The 15,011-nt window shown below is 38.1% G+C and overlaps 15 protein-coding genes across 15 annotated transcripts; 5 read left to right on the forward strand and 10 right to left on the reverse strand.

The window, feature by feature from the left end:
* Positions 1-156: 156 nt before the first annotated feature.
* MTF2 (Mtf2p) lies at positions 157-1,380 on the forward strand (the record flags this gene model as incomplete). Its single annotated transcript, XM_002495135.1, has 1 exon — positions 157-1,380. One exon carries the CDS (start codon positions 157-159, stop codon positions 1,378-1,380), a length of 1,224 nt encoding a protein of 407 aa, XP_002495180.1.
* Positions 1,381-1,608: 228 nt separating this feature from the next.
* On the forward strand, positions 1,609-2,493 carry FAD1 (FMN adenylyltransferase; the record flags this gene model as incomplete). The annotated part of the gene is made up of 1 exon (XM_002495136.1): positions 1,609-2,493. The coding sequence occupies one exon, from the start codon at positions 1,609-1,611 to the stop codon at positions 2,491-2,493; it is 885 nt and encodes a 294-aa protein (XP_002495181.1).
* Positions 2,494-2,561: 68 nt separating this feature from the next.
* MRP10 (mitochondrial 37S ribosomal protein mS37) lies at positions 2,562-2,849 on the reverse strand (the record flags this gene model as incomplete). The annotated part of the gene is made up of 1 exon (XM_002495137.1): positions 2,562-2,849. One exon carries the CDS (start codon positions 2,847-2,849, stop codon positions 2,562-2,564), a length of 288 nt encoding a protein of 95 aa, XP_002495182.1.
* A 201-nt stretch (positions 2,850-3,050) lies between these two features.
* On the reverse strand, positions 3,051-3,527 carry SDH5 (succinate dehydrogenase assembly factor SDH5; the record flags this gene model as incomplete). The annotated part of the gene is made up of 1 exon (XM_002495138.1): positions 3,051-3,527. The coding sequence occupies one exon, from the start codon at positions 3,525-3,527 to the stop codon at positions 3,051-3,053; it is 477 nt and encodes a 158-aa protein (XP_002495183.1).
* A 245-nt stretch (positions 3,528-3,772) lies between these two features.
* Positions 3,773-4,309, reverse strand: NPC2 (sterol transporter; the record flags this gene model as incomplete). The annotated part of the gene is made up of 1 exon (XM_002495139.1): positions 3,773-4,309. The coding sequence occupies one exon, from the start codon at positions 4,307-4,309 to the stop codon at positions 3,773-3,775; it is 537 nt and encodes a 178-aa protein (XP_002495184.1).
* Positions 4,310-4,803: 494 nt separating this feature from the next.
* SIT4 (type 2A-related serine/threonine-protein phosphatase SIT4) lies at positions 4,804-5,739 on the reverse strand (the record flags this gene model as incomplete). The annotated part of the gene is made up of 1 exon (XM_002495140.1): positions 4,804-5,739. The coding sequence occupies one exon, from the start codon at positions 5,737-5,739 to the stop codon at positions 4,804-4,806; it is 936 nt and encodes a 311-aa protein (XP_002495185.1).
* A 310-nt stretch (positions 5,740-6,049) lies between these two features.
* On the reverse strand, positions 6,050-7,429 carry THP1 (Thp1p; the record flags this gene model as incomplete). Its single annotated transcript, XM_002495141.1, has 1 exon — positions 6,050-7,429. One exon carries the CDS (start codon positions 7,427-7,429, stop codon positions 6,050-6,052), a length of 1,380 nt encoding a protein of 459 aa, XP_002495186.1.
* A 122-nt stretch (positions 7,430-7,551) lies between these two features.
* On the forward strand, positions 7,552-8,607 carry UPF3 (Upf3p; the record flags this gene model as incomplete). The annotated part of the gene is made up of 1 exon (XM_002495142.1): positions 7,552-8,607. The coding sequence occupies one exon, from the start codon at positions 7,552-7,554 to the stop codon at positions 8,605-8,607; it is 1,056 nt and encodes a 351-aa protein (XP_002495187.1).
* A 1-nt stretch (position 8,608) lies between these two features.
* On the reverse strand, positions 8,609-9,226 carry ZYRO0B05434g (uncharacterized protein; the record flags this gene model as incomplete). Its single annotated transcript, XM_002495143.1, has 1 exon — positions 8,609-9,226. One exon carries the CDS (start codon positions 9,224-9,226, stop codon positions 8,609-8,611), a length of 618 nt encoding a protein of 205 aa, XP_002495188.1.
* A 422-nt stretch (positions 9,227-9,648) lies between these two features.
* On the forward strand, positions 9,649-10,080 carry SMD1 (mRNA splicing protein SMD1; the record flags this gene model as incomplete). Its single annotated transcript, XM_002495144.1, has 1 exon — positions 9,649-10,080. One exon carries the CDS (start codon positions 9,649-9,651, stop codon positions 10,078-10,080), a length of 432 nt encoding a protein of 143 aa, XP_002495189.1.
* On the reverse strand, positions 10,077-10,769 carry PRP38 (U4/U6-U5 snRNP complex subunit PRP38; the record flags this gene model as incomplete). The annotated part of the gene is made up of 1 exon (XM_002495145.1): positions 10,077-10,769. One exon carries the CDS (start codon positions 10,767-10,769, stop codon positions 10,077-10,079), a length of 693 nt encoding a protein of 230 aa, XP_002495190.1.
* A 132-nt stretch (positions 10,770-10,901) lies between these two features.
* MRPL25 (mitochondrial 54S ribosomal protein mL59) lies at positions 10,902-11,366 on the reverse strand (the record flags this gene model as incomplete). The annotated part of the gene is made up of 1 exon (XM_002495146.1): positions 10,902-11,366. The coding sequence occupies one exon, from the start codon at positions 11,364-11,366 to the stop codon at positions 10,902-10,904; it is 465 nt and encodes a 154-aa protein (XP_002495191.1).
* Positions 11,367-11,508: 142 nt separating this feature from the next.
* Positions 11,509-13,227, reverse strand: PEX8 (Pex8p; the record flags this gene model as incomplete). Its single annotated transcript, XM_002495147.1, has 1 exon — positions 11,509-13,227. The coding sequence occupies one exon, from the start codon at positions 13,225-13,227 to the stop codon at positions 11,509-11,511; it is 1,719 nt and encodes a 572-aa protein (XP_002495192.1).
* Positions 13,228-13,374: 147 nt separating this feature from the next.
* Positions 13,375-14,250, forward strand: DSC2 (Dsc2p; the record flags this gene model as incomplete). The annotated part of the gene is made up of 1 exon (XM_002495148.1): positions 13,375-14,250. The coding sequence occupies one exon, from the start codon at positions 13,375-13,377 to the stop codon at positions 14,248-14,250; it is 876 nt and encodes a 291-aa protein (XP_002495193.1).
* A 70-nt stretch (positions 14,251-14,320) lies between these two features.
* PAC10 (tubulin-binding prefolding complex subunit PAC10) lies at positions 14,321-14,890 on the reverse strand (the record flags this gene model as incomplete). Its single annotated transcript, XM_002495149.1, has 1 exon — positions 14,321-14,890. One exon carries the CDS (start codon positions 14,888-14,890, stop codon positions 14,321-14,323), a length of 570 nt encoding a protein of 189 aa, XP_002495194.1.
* Between the last annotated feature and the right edge of the window lie 121 nt (positions 14,891-15,011).

Here is a 15,011-nt window from a genome sequence, read left to right on the forward strand (position 1 = left end):
TTACAGTCATAGTTGTCATTTATTAACTCTTGTTTCACTATTTTTATTTTTTTAATTTTCTCTTGTTTACTTAAGTATAGTATAGTATTTCATAGGACTTTTAGTTGGTTTTCATTGTTTAAGCTTATTTGAAAAATATCGATGAAATGAGATGAGATGAGGAATACTTTAAAAAGCTCACAGCTTATAATGTTTGGTCTTAGAAATTCATTGATTTCATTGAAAGGCACAAGGACCCTCACAAATTATACTAGATGTTGCCAGCAACAGAGAGATAAGATTTTATCGAAGAATCCCACGACTACCGGCCATTTTAAAGATGAAGATGATTGGACCAGTGTTCAAGAGAGACAGGTCTTCGATAAGATCTTTGAAGAGCTTGCTAGTAAGCAAGAAATGAGGCATAGGAACTCACAAGAAATTTTACACCAGGCTCAAGTGGCTAATAATAATAAAAATCGTAAAGATGGTGTACATGTTGTCTTCGGTAAGAAGAAGGAAGAGCTAAGTCCACAAGACCAAAAATTAAAGGACTTCCTCGAGAGTACAGGTCGTAAATCTAAAGATACAGCTGCTAAAATCACTAAAGATGATATTAGATTGAAACCTGTATCTCTAATAGAGCAAACGGAGGATAAGCCAAGTATACTGCCCAATTTGAATTCAAAATTCAATGAAGAGACATTACACGATTTAAAATCACGGATTCAACTGAAAGCAACTCTAGATACCGCTATGAAACCATTCATTAATGGTTTGGTTGAAAAAATTGAAACTGATTACGACTTTTTCCAAGTGGTTAAAGAATTGATCACTGTGTATTTACAAAGGGATCAACAATTGGACATCGGAGACCAGCTTGTCTCTAAGAATCTAATCAATCAGATTGAAACCAGTTGTATAGATGATCCTCATAGGCTTCCCGCACCATATCAAATAACATTACCATTTACGCTGGTCAAACTATTGACAGTGGATGAGCTTAATTTCCCATCTTATAGCAAGTATACCATTGCATCATACATCTACCAAGAGTGTAAGAAAAGCTCTGATGTCTCCCTGTATTTGAACGTCTGTGACGTCGATTTCTACAATGTTTTACTACAGTTGTCGTGGGACAATTTCAGAGAAATTAATCAGCTGAAGCAATATACCACAGAGATGAGCATCAATGGTATAATGGGTGATTTATACACGGTGGAAATGCTAGATAAAATCTGTTATGACTTAAGATACCTCAATGATGATATTCCTGATGAAGAAACTACTGAAAATATAGCTAACCAATCTGCTGTTGGTGTCGTATGGTGCAGGGAGAACGCTCTACAATTGAATCAAGTGGAAACCTATTTAACTAGACTGAAGGAAAGTTTGGCATAATTCACCTAGCCGCCCAAATATCCGCTTTAACCTTATACTAGTTCCTTACACCACATACTAAAATCATTTTCTTCCGCCATCCGCCTTGCGAAGATTCAAGGTGTATAACGAAGCTCCTTCTATAGCATTTAAACCTTTATAATATATAAGACAAATAGGAAAGAGTAATGTGTTATTGAGGGTTGTATCCAAATCAATCAGTGTGAAAATTACCAGGATCCAACTGTCATGGCAGCCCCGAGCCTTGCTAGTACATCAGAACGTTGTCATGAAATTGCACAGTCATACTTGCAAATAGAAGAACCATTGAGTCAAATCATCAGAGAGACACAGAATGCTATAAAGCTAACACAGAAACTATTGCTTAATGAAATTTTCCCACGATGGTCACCTTTCAATGGAGAAATTTCCTTTTCTTATAACGGCGGGAAAGATTGTCAAGTGTTATTAATAATATACCTAGGATGTCTATGGGAATACTACAAGACTAATATGAATGGACAGGAGTTCCCCCTCAAGACTTTGAAAGCCGTTTTCATAGACCAGGACAAGACCTTCCAGACGCTGGAACAATTCGTTGAATCCACAAAGAAACGATATTCGTTATCGTTATACGAATCTGATCGTAATCATACCAAGGCTTTATCGATGCCAGAAGCATTTCACAAATATTTAGGAGATCAACCAGAGACTAAGGCCATTGTTGTAGGGATTCGATATGCAGATCCATTTGCACAAGATTTAAAACCAATCCAAAGGACAGACGATGGTTGGCCTGATTTTTTAAGGTTGCAGCCATTGCTACATTGGAAATTAGCATACATTTGGTCATTTTTACTCTACAGCGGCGAACCAATATGTGGGATCTATAGCGTTGGGTTTTCATCTCTAGGTGATATCAACCACACATTGCCTAATCCCTATCTAGCCAAAACAAACGATTTACCACTGCGCTATCAATGGGAAATAACTCACGGTTGTGAAGGTGTGGTGAATTGCTCGCCATTGTCGTCGCAAGACTCTCATTTCCAAAATAATGAGTACTTGCCCGGATGGTATTTGTTGGATGATTCACTAGAAAGATGTGGCAGAATTAAAAAGAATAAAACTTAGACTTTTGGATTATATACATGTATAGTAAATTGATATGAAGAGAGCAAACCAATCCGTTAACCAATTAATCAATCATGAGGTTTACCACCGACCTTGTTGTAAAGTCTAGCAGCATGGTAATTGATATTACTCTTTTCCACTTTATTTCCCTTACCCATTGCATTTTCAGCAGTACAATACTTTAAATCCTTGGCTAGATTCTCACACACTGGATTCATGTGTCCGTTTGAGGACCAACATTGTAGAAGGTTCGACATAAGCACCAAACATTTGTTAGCTTCTTGTCTTATTATGGGTTTCTTAACTTTAAGACGTGGTAATGGTGGCAGTCTGTGAATGGGAGGTTTACCAGACATATTCTAAAGATCTACAGAACCTTTCCTACCTCTGCTCTTCACTCTTCTTTGAAGTTAGATGAGCTTTGAACATGACTTTTTTTTCAACAAGCTCATCTTGACAAAGTTTACCCACCATATATAAACTAATATTTAAGACACTATTTGACATAAAGAGGGCGTAAGAATATCTTATGGGATTCAATCGATTCAGTAGTTCATTTACTGGTACTCCTTTAGATCAGGCATACGAAGAATTTTCTTATCTTTGTTTTCAGCGTAAACTTGAAGCTTCTTCATTAATTCTGAATTCTTCCACTTTTCAGGAATTGGGCTCGTTTCGTAGTTCTTGGTAGCCCAGTAGTAGATATCCCAATCCAATTCGTCTAACAACGAATCATATTCTGCCAATTGTTCCGGAGTCATTTCTTTCAAGTATTTAGCAGCAAAACCACCTAATAAGAGATCAGTTTCCAATATACCTCTTTTCCTTGATTGATAAATCAGACGAGCTCTTTTACGATCTAGCGGTTCATTGTGTCTCTTGATAGGTTCCACTTTAATTCTTAACGATACATCATCCTTTGATTTGGTGGCTAAACCCCTGTAAAGATGCGTAGTTGATACTAAGAACTGAGGTTGATAAAAGAACCTTGTGGCTGTTTTTGAAGCTATAAAACTAATCCTAGGCAGATACATGGAGCGTTGCTTGGAGTCTATATCGTCTTCCTTCCGTATAAGAAGTAGTTTACTTCAAGATTGACTGTAAGTAAAGTAAAACTCGGTCAAGGGAAAAAAGTGTCAAAGCCAGTTGAATATTGGAAAAATTTGATAAAGAGCAATGAGAAAGTTGTAATTGGGTTCTTTTTTGAGAGTAAAATTGTGTGATTCTAATGATACACTTTTTGGTATATATAATCTCATCGCATTGCATTCTTTACCGATTAAAATAGTCTAACCTGCCCTGCAGGAAATAGAACTTCACCAGTCAAACAACTGATTAGTTTATCGTCATAAGTGTAGGCTCTCATGACGAAAACATACCTTCCTGGTGGTACTTCCGCTGGGATGGAAACTTCTTTCTTTAAGTTATAAGTACCAGGTTTAATTGGGCACTTCAAATCGTCAACATCGTGCTCCTCTAATTGCTCACATAGATCGTAGGTATTGTAAAGCAGACGAATGTAACCCAAACGGACTTCTACATCGACATATGCACCATCGACTAGTTCTTGGTGCAACTGACCTGATGCTACAATGGTCAAATTGTGACCTCTTTGAGGAGGATTTGGTGATAATTCGACGGAGCTAATGTCCAATAACTGCTTATCATCGACATCGCATTGGAGAACGGGGGAGCCACCAGGAATTGGCTTATTAGTAGCCAATTGGTGAACTTCCAGGGAGTGGAATCCGTTGAAGGGAAGTAAACTTGCAAAAGCTGTCGAGAACAGGGCTAGTAGAGCTAGGAAGAGTTTCATAGAGAGGCAGAAAAATTATTATGCTTGGAAGGTTGTGGTGATGTTCATGGTTAAAGGTTCTAATTAAGGTGCAACAACCTTTGACCCCATTTAACTACCAGGCCTCGGAGTCGCGTTAAACGAGCAGGTCTATAATAAAAAGTTGAGGCTGCTAGTGCGCTAACGGTTGGATTTGAAGCTTTGAAAGTCTGTGGAATGAGTTTTACGGGTTCAAATTGATGGGAATAGGCTTTCTTGGCAACTCCGAGCACCCATTATCTGTAGCAGTAGGGTAGGTAGATACCATTACAAGACCTAAGCTAAGCGGCAATGAATTATTCATTCTATCTTAACGTTACACGAAAATGCATTATTTAATTAAAGTCTTATCTTGCCATTACCAACTATCAACTATCAACGAAGAAAATTGGTGCTCATTGGAAGCATTAACATACATATAGTTGTATCGTCAGTCATGCGAAATACTGGTACAAAAAAATTATTACAAGGGTTCGTTACAAGAAGTATCCACCACGTTGAGTGCTATTACTTGCAGCGGTCTCTTGAATGTAGTCATCCGGCACTGCCGAGAATATTTTAAAAGTGGGTTCCAAGTCTTCATCCACTTTCATGACACTGGCAACATTACCACATCTGTAGCAGTAATTAGGTGCTGACCAAACTGTAACCACATCCTTCTCTGGGAAATGGTACTTGAAACCCTCCATTACCAATTGGTGGGCTCTTGCAATCAAATTTAGACCATTGACATGGTTGAATTCTCTAGCGACCTTGGATCCAAATAACCATCCAGCACCTCTTGGTGAAACTTGCCAATCTTCCACATTATCAGGATCAGACCAAAGCAAATCCGAAAACCCACCTTCATGAGGCACTTCTTGAGCACGCGAAAGAACTCTTATTTGATCTAGCATTCTAATTTCTGGAGAAAGACCACCGTGAACACATAATATCCTACCGTCGATGATTGCAGCTAACGTTAGGAAATCAAATACTTGACAACAGTATTTCCACACTGTAGTAGATCCGTATTTGTTTAAACATTCTTCATAAAAACCATAAACTTGAGTAATTTGTCTTGATTCATGATTACCTCTTACCATGGTAATTCTGGATGGATATTTCACTTTTAAGCACATTAAAAGTGTGAAAGTCTCTAAACTATAATAACCACGATCGACATAGTCACCTAGAAAGATGTAATTCACAGAGTCTGGGAATCCACCTGCAGTTCTAAACAACTCTAAAAGATCGTGAAACTGTCCGTGTATGTCACCACATACCGTCACCGGTGTCTGTACAGGTTGAATATTACTCTCCTCCATTAAAAGTTCCTTAACCATTTCACATAATTGTTTCATTTCATTTTCAGTCAATGACTGACATTTCTTGATCTTTTCGAGCCACTCATCTGGATTACTATCCACCATGGCGTAATACCGTTGATTAAATTAATTTATTACAGACTATGTGGACACCTTTGAAAAAAAACACAATTAAAACTTTTGGATTAGCCTCACCCACTTTAACAATGATTATCGGGTTGCAACTGAGGTTAAAAGCGTCTATTAATACCACTTCTTGGTATTATTTGTAATGCTTTGCATTAAACGTTGCGCCCATACTAGTATGTTGTTCGATCGATGCGATGCCCGTTAGTCAAATATTATCATTATGTACGTTGAAAGTAAAACTAGCAATAATACAAAATATTGGATTTTAGCCGCCCATTTTTGGGCTTCAACCGTCTAACCAGGCATCGTCAGAGTTCAGAGGGAACGCTTGAACCACCCTATCTTGTATAGGGGGCAAAATTTCCTGTGTTTGGTGGGTCTTTTTGACAACACAGGTTCTTAACAGTGGGAAACAGTTACCTCTTAATAATCCCAAGTTTATAAGAGTTACTAGAACATTTTCTAGATTTTTGGGATCATGTATTGCGTTATAGCATGTCAATGGTTGCTCTATAGGCCCTATAGATACCCTCATGGCTGTTTCCACAACATTATAGGGCAACCTTCCTGAATCTTGCGTAGTAACAAACGTCTGCACCACGGATCTGATCAAGTATCTGTATGTGATCATGGGCAATTTCTCTAGAAGCACTAGTAGAAGATCATGCTTGCGTAGCTCGCTTTCGTGTGTTTGTAACCACCCATTGAGTCCCTTTATGGAACCACCTCTAACGTGACGAGCCAATTCTGAATACCTGTCAGCTATCGTGGCATTGAGGCTTCTTATTAAATTCAATCTTGGTAATTTACCAATCATTAGTCCTGTAGGCACCAGATATATGAGAATTCTTACCAAATTTCGACGCAATTGTGGGATGTAATCGGGATGTACGCAGTCCAGCACAAGTGCTAGTTGTCTATAGGCACTATTCAATTGTACAAAGGCATTTGTAACCATGTTGTTGAGTAAGTAGTAGCGTCCCAGAAGGTATCGGTATTCAATTTGTTCCTTTATAGGATACTCACGAAATGGTGCCATGCTCTTTGGTCTGAAATTTTTGAATATATTGGAACATAATTGTGGTGAATCGATTTGGAAATAAATGTTGTTAATCTTATTGACAATGTACATCAATATGGTTTGTTTAGCAGGTATCGTATCAGCATTTTCCAATTTTTTTATGCTGTTGAATAGTCTTGATATCACTGAAGATATAAATGAGAGTAACTGGTGTCTCTTGGTCCCAATTATAAGATAATTACTGTCCAATCTTTTAGCTAGTGGTATCACGTACTCAGTGTGAGACCTAAAAAGTGGAACTAAATTGTCTATGGGGTAACTATCGTTCAACAAGCAGTTGTTCAAATTTTGATAAAAATTGAAGATTAAATCACAACTTTTCCAAAGTGACCATGGATCCACATCTCTACAGTACTGTAGAAATGACACCAATAAAATGTTGAAACGAGTCCAGTTACCACCATGAAATTTATGAGACTCGATTAATTTCTCTAACGACTTATCATCATGTCGACTTTTGGGTCCCCTGTTCAATTCATTCTGTAACGACGCTAAAACCATCCCATTATTCTTTAGATCGATGGAAATCACATTGTAGTTACCAGCAGCCACATCTTTCAAAAATTGAGCTAATGAATAATTCATCCAGATGGACTTAGTCTCTTGTTCTTTTTCCTCTTCCTATCTAGTGATGAGTTCTTCAACATTGAAATGAAATATTTCGAACTTTATATTATACAAAGCTGAGCTTGAAAGAGAACACAAATATGCCAAATATGGCAGTAGATGAACCTCATAAGGCTGCCAATAATCCATCCCAAAAGCAGAATAAGGGCAATGGAAAGAAAAACGACAAGAAATCTGCTGATGGAGGTGACAAAACGGCGCCAAAGTCTTTTCGTCGTTCCAAAGCCAGAAACAATAATAGACGTAGAGATCGTGGAACCAAAAGAGGTCCTCCAGGTGTTAAATTGATTCTGAGATTGTTGCCACCTACTTTGACAAAAGATCAATTTCTAGAAACTTTGAAGCCTGTTGTCGGTGATCTTTCTTCATGGCAATTATTACGTTGGTACTATGTGCAAGGATACTATACTTCCAAAATATTTGCTGAACCTGTTTACTCAAGATGTTATTTCATCTTCTCTAACATGGACCAACTCAAGCATTTTGCTCAATTGGTGGAACCCTTGACCTTCGTTGATGACAAGGATAATTCTGCTAAGGCGGTACTTAAACTTTCTAGCTACTGTGAAAGTTATGATGATGATAATAGGAAACCAAGTCGTAGCAGTGAAGCATTAGAGGGCAGTTTGGATCAGGACATTTTCTTTCAAACGTTCATGAATTCTATGAAATTAATGGAACAATCATCAGAATACTCATATGCAGACGTCAACCTTTTGAAGCCGTTGGAAAAGGAGATGAATAAGCAGAGGGAATTGGAATTGGCAATCCAAAAAAGGTCTGAGTCTGCACTAGTAGCATTAGCTGGTGACAATAAACCCAAGAAATCTAAGAAGAAGAAGAAGAAGTCACAGCAGAAGGAAGTTAAAGAACCGAAACCTAAGAAGAATAAAACCAAGAAATCCAAATCTGGTGCTCAAGCAGGTGGCAAAGGATCTACAACAGCACCTGCATCAGATGGTAAATCTGGTGATAACTCCAATGTAGTTATTCTCGAGGCAGCAGGTAAAAAAGAATTGCAAAGAAGAAAGAAAGTACAAGACACTGATGGTAAACCCACCGAAAAGTCTAAATCTAGTGCGAAGAAGAATTCTAAAAAACCTGTTAAATTATTGAAAAAGGAGCCGCAGGAATGATTTATTTTGCGGTAGAAGCTATTTTCAAATATATGTTTTGACCAGTACCAAGGATTGCGTAGGCAAAATTGAAAAATACAGACCATTTAGCTGGTGAAATGTATCTTTGTGCTATGGAGACGAGAATTGTGGAAGTAACCAGACTAGATGAAAGAATCTTAAAATACTTGGCTTTGAGATTTTCTCTGATCATCGATGGATATTTGGAAAGGGCCCAGCCTACATTTTGGTTCACCACGGTTAGGGCACTTACTAAACATCCAACTTGGATGGGGGAAACAATTGCCAACGATGCAATTAACTGAACTAGTTTTCTCAATTTGGTGCTTACAATCTTTCCATTGGTAATTTGTGTGATCCAGCCATACAAGTAGTGATTAATTGGCGCATTGATAAAACCACCATAACAAAACATAAGCAATATTTTGCTGGGGTTTCTAGCGATAATTTTACCAACATATGATAATTTCTTTAAAATTCCCTGCTGTTTCTTTGAAATGAATCCTGTAGTCAATTGGCTAGTCAATTCACCCAGGGATGCTAAGATAGCACCAGTGAGAACTTTGGTAAGCAATGGCTTTTGGGCTAATGCTCTGTTGTAACGACGTGTAATATCCATCAGAATCTGCTGTTCAGTTAATCCTTATGAGAAGTGTCTGACATTTTCCTTTTCCTCGAGAGCTATCTTTCTTTCTTCCTTTATATATGTATAAATATTGAACCTATATGTTGACAATTGATAAGAGATGGCAATATGCGAGGTAAGCAGTAAGCTGCTCTTATTATTGGTGAGATAAAGATTCGATTGAATTGGCTCTTGGTTAGCGTTGACAAGACATTGGGGCCATTAGAAGGTCAAATCAAACCCTTTTCATCTCAACTTTGAACCTTCAACTCGTTAGTTTTCATCGCTATAACGTAAGCTTATCAATTTTTTTCACTCTACATACTACAAACCATTGACAAAGTAAGAGAAGGTTGAATAACTGGGGATAAAGGCCGTTTAGCACACACCTATATATTCAGATCACCTCTATTCATATGCCCATGAAGCTAGTTAATTTCCTCAAAAAACTTCGTAACGAACAGGTTACTGTCGAACTTAAGAATGGTACCACCGTTTGGGGGACTCTTCAAACCGTTTCACCACAGATGAATGCTACACTAACAGACGTGAGGCTTTCACTACCCCGTTCTACTTCGAATTCTAGTACTCTGGCTAGTGTTTATCTTTCAGATGGATCACTGAGCCAAAATGAACCTTCGACAACATCTTTACAATACATCAACATTAGAGGTAGTACAATAAGACAGATAATACTTCCTGATTCTTTGAATATAGACTCACTCTTGGTTGATGAAAGACAGTTAAATAAATTGAGAAGAGCTGGTAAGGTTAGTAATGATTCCAATAAGAAGAGAAGAGCAGATTTTGGTGAAAATACCAATAAGAGAATTAGAAGAGGAGTTTAATCTTCCTCATGGTCACTGTCTTCACTGTCACTCTCATCGTCATCATCATCGTCGTCGTCGTCGTCGTCGTCGTCGTCGTTAATTTCAGTCCATTGGCATTTACCCAGTGGTATGCCCCAAATGTCATCCTTAACCAATAGCCAATCTACAAGCTCATCCGTATGTAAAATATCCACATTAATGGTTTGAGATTTGGACCAACAGTCCTGATCCAATTGTACACTTTTCAACTTTCTATAATCGTTGTAATATTGCCTAAAAAACGATTGGCATCTACGTGCCCAGGGGTCATCAACAGGTAGGTAGTAATATTGAATTCTTAAGTAGGTTAATATTAGGCCCACAATGTACTTGTTGTTAAAGTTTTCGTCATCTTGAAGCATAGTGGTCAATTGATCGAACGTGGGTTTGATTTCAACTAGTTTCATGAGAAGGCATTGAAATTCTACGCCACCAAGCACATTGACTTGATTCACTGACCCATCCTTAAGAGCTCCTAAATCTCTTACCAGTATTCTACTCAGGCAATTCATAGTATCACCTCTTAACGACGCAGTGTTTAGATTCACCCTATAGTACATGGCATTGTGAATTCTGTCACGAAGAATCCTGGGAATTACAAACGACACAGATTGGTGGTTGAGTTGCTTTGGTGATAGAAAGGATTCCACATGAAACTCTTGTGGCATGATCGCACTTCTCGTTAATGCTGTTGTAAGTTTAACGGTTGATGAGATGTTGTATCAAGTACACATGAAAAGCGAGTTCAAATATAGAATTTTTAATAATGCTATGCTATATACAAGTGATAGACTATCCATTCAGAACCATGTAGTCCTTTGCTCCTCTTGTTTTCTTTCAATTCTTCTTTTGTATTTAGACCCTTTAACCTCCATGATGTACTTGTCAGCATTCTTTATAGCTTCAGCCATCTTTGCCATCTTTTCATCATGTACTAATTCATGCTTGTGACCCTTGGGCATTAATACACCTTTCATCATTTTCTTATTGTCGTATTTCTCTTCAAAGAACATCTTGTTTCTTGGTGGTAGTAAATCTTGCACTCCGTAAAGAGATGCCATCTTGTAAAGGTCACTCATTCTTCTCAAAGAGTACTTTGGATCATGGTAACGGTTAGTTACTGGATGCTTATTTGGTAGAAATGGGTTTGCATTGATTGCATGTGTTGACGTTGGTTTAGTTGCATATTGAATCGATGGTGGGTAGCTCTTGAAGAAATTCTTTAATTGAGAAGGTAATAAATCAAACAGCTGCTTGGAGGACATGGTACAACGATTCGCAATAGGCTACAGAGTGCTGACTTTGTTGTACTTCTCCATGTATCTTGCAAGTGAAATTTTTCAACTCATCGCTCTTCAATATTGATTGAAAAATGTATAATATAGAACAAGTATAGGTACAGATTTACTAGAGATAGCTTTTGGTAGGTACTATGTTACCATACCACCATTTCAATGCATCATCGGATTTTGTGCCGGAAACCACTTTCCACAAGGCTTCGAGGATCTGCCTATTTTGGGCTTTGTCGAACTTGATCTTGGACATCAGTTCTTTACAAGTGTTGAACCAATCGACCAGGAATATTTTATCCACGTAGGGAAATTGGTAGATTAGACAGAGTAGTAACACTCTTTGCTGATCTACTTGAGGACAATTGAGAATTTTGAGGTATGTGTAATGCAGTGTATTTCTTGTCAAATGTCTATCAACCACCTGTAAAAGAGGTAACCTTGATGCCATTCCTTGGTAAACGATGGCTAGTTGAGCTTCAGACAGCTTATTCTGCAAGAAATGCTCGGTTGCTAATGCAACATATTCGTGATAGTGGTGAGCTTGCCAGGTAAGTAAATTGTCCCCTGATATAGAATTCTGGAAAAGTGAAAGTAGCACCAAATGCACGGATTCTCTGACTTCTACATCTTGAGAGTCGATATATGACAATTCCAGGGGTCTTATGACGTGCTCGATAAAATTTGGTGTTAAATGGGAAAATTCAGGTAGTGTTCTCTCCATGTAATTGAGCATGAAAAGGCGTTTGGCGTCATTGGGTTTATTACTACGAATTGGAATCCCGTTCCAAACGTTACCAATCATCGTGTCCAGCACTTGCATATAAACCCAGCGATTAGGGCATATTGTTATACCTGTAGTTACCACGTCATAAACGTATTCATAAGATTCAAATCCAACTATACCAATATCCTTCGCGATAAAACTAGTGAAGAAAAGACACATAATTATTTGCGGATACCAATTTTCTGGGATTCTTCGTGTAGCATCGAGGATGGATTTCAATTCAATGATCACTGCAAATAAAATGTTACGATAGTATTCCCCCATATAATTCTTGTTTGGATTGGAGCTTCCAGCTTCTCTTGCGCACAAATTAAAGCACTCTCTACATAGGGCACCCAGTGCTCCAGAAATTACAAGTTGATTATTCCTTTCGATAGAAATTTGTAAAGTCTTGACAAATTGATTCAAGTGTCTTGTTGACGGTGAATCTCCAAATGGTGGTGATGCGAGGTAATTTGTAGATAGTCTAGTCAATGACCAAGTAACCGTATCCCATGGCACTTGGTTCTTTTTGACGTCTATGGGGTCACTTATAGTAGAATAGATTGCCACGAGTTCATCCAATCGTGACAATGGTTGAGATTTACCTATTAGAGAACACCAAACTGGTAAAAAGTACTCATTTCTCCAGTATCCATACAGTTTTATCACTATTCCGCTGTCATCCAAAAAGTGGTTCCTTTGCAGATACTCAAATTTTGATTTAGTACTCAAAATACCACCAAGAATTGCCAATTTTTGTGGAGTCCATGCATTACAATTTGCAAAGCATAGATCCCAGGCACTGTAAAATTCTTGTAAAGAAATAGTGGGTTCTGAAATTTCTAATTTCCACTGTACAATGGCCTGTGACATCTCATAAAGTTCAAAAAGATCCTTATTGGCCCATACATAACTCTCAAAGGTACTTCTGATCAGATTCTCTAAGGACCTTACATTTCTTAACCTGGGCGTATAATATACAAGGTTGTTCAGTAGGACAGAACCATCCTGGGGTATACCGTTCCTCAGGAGACCGATTAAACTGGTCACAGCGTGGTCAAAATCCATCTTGGTACCTAGTTAACCTGCCAATATCAAGCGGTGCAAGTAGTAGCGAGTCTTTACTTGAGCGAAGGAGAAGTTCAGCCTTAATGCCTTTAAAGAAAAGGTGAACACTAACTATGGAATAAAAACCCTACGAAACATAAGCTAAATATGTCGATGGAGAATCCTACTGGGCTGTATAGATACCCAGTGACAAAGTTGTGTATGGTGGGGACCACTATGGTTACTTTGGTAGCCTCTATTGCCAGTTGCAAGTACATCTTTATTGCCAAATATGATCCATTCATATCTGAATACCAACAGTACTTCAGGCTTCTGACTTTCCAATTGGGGTGTGTCAATGAAACGGATATGGCATTGTTAGTCCTGATATGGTATCAGTTTAGAAATTTGGAGAGATTGATGGGTTCGTTAAAATACATTAGTGTGATATCGCTGGCTCTGATATACACAACTGTATGCCTAGCAGGTTTAAACTGTCTAGTAAATCGTATATTGCCGTGGAAAATTTGGAACGGTCTGACTACAGGTTGTTTACCACTAGTGTTGGCTCTATTCCATTTTTATAAAGAGTATACACCCCAAGTCTATGAATTCGAAGTATTATTGACCCAACCGTGGTCTCAAAAGAGCCATAGAAAGCAGTACAAATGGATTCTTAATGACCAATTTTTGGTTAATGCCCTTGTTGCCATTTTGTTGATAAACCAAGGTGTGGAAGGCATAATTTGTGGATTCATCAGCTGGATAATTGGAGTTTTCTTAGACAAAGGTCTTCTACCTGGTATGGACCGCTGGAGATTACCACTAATGCAACATCTCCTAATGCCAAAAGATGCTAGTAATAACCAGGGAGTCTACGAGAATCCTGGGGGTGAAACTAGTGAAGAACTATTGATTAGAAGAGATGATCGTGAAGAGAGTCCGGGCGCCAGTAACGGTGCATCGCCTCTAGACGATGAGAATGCTAATGATGAACCTGCAAGACCTCTTGGTGTACAGTTTTTAGAAACATTTCGAACATAGTGGTTGTTTTTGTTTTGTTTTTTTTAGTTTTAAGACTACAAAAGAAAGGTGTTTTTATTATTTTGTTTTGTTATATCTTCATATCCTTAGTGCCTTGTTCAGCTTTCTTCAAGGCTTGCCTTCTTTCCACGTCCCAATTGTACAATCTGGCACAGTTAACTTCCATAGTAGTTATATTTTCTCTTAAGAATTCGACATCCTCATTTGAGATCCTTAGATTTTCCTTAGCATCTGAGAGTTTTGTCACCAGTAGACTGATAGCTTCTTCTACAGGGTACTCCAACATGACGTCTGCACCTAACCAAAGCCCTACTTTCAAATCTGAACCAGTTTCCACCACGGCCTTGGTGAAAAGAGTATCATTCAGTTGGTAACTAGTTTCCAATGGCTCTTCACGATTTTTCAACTGATTGCACACCTTCAAAGTATTTTCAATGTCTGGGATTGTTGTTCTAAGTAACCTTATATTGCTCAATTTCGATTCTTGCATATACTTGTACATGGATAACCTTTCTTGGAATTTATTGAACAAAAGATCGAAATCACTTGCATCCTTGATGAAGTCTTGTACTTTTTCCACAAAAGGTGCTTCTGGAATCCCTCTGGGGTTAGTCTTCCCTGTATTCATTAACGAATCCATGTTCAATGTAGTCAATTGAGTCCTAATAACGACAGTTGATGGCACCTAAGGGTCTTGATTATACCTTATTTTTGTTGATATGGGTCAGTAGTAAGTAAAGTTGGTCAAACTTTTCAAAATT

Source organism: Zygosaccharomyces rouxii (assembly GCF_000026365.1).
Source record: "Zygosaccharomyces rouxii strain CBS732 chromosome B complete sequence".
In the NCBI taxonomy this organism is placed as follows: Eukaryota; Fungi; Ascomycota; class Saccharomycetes; order Saccharomycetales; family Saccharomycetaceae; genus Zygosaccharomyces; species Zygosaccharomyces rouxii.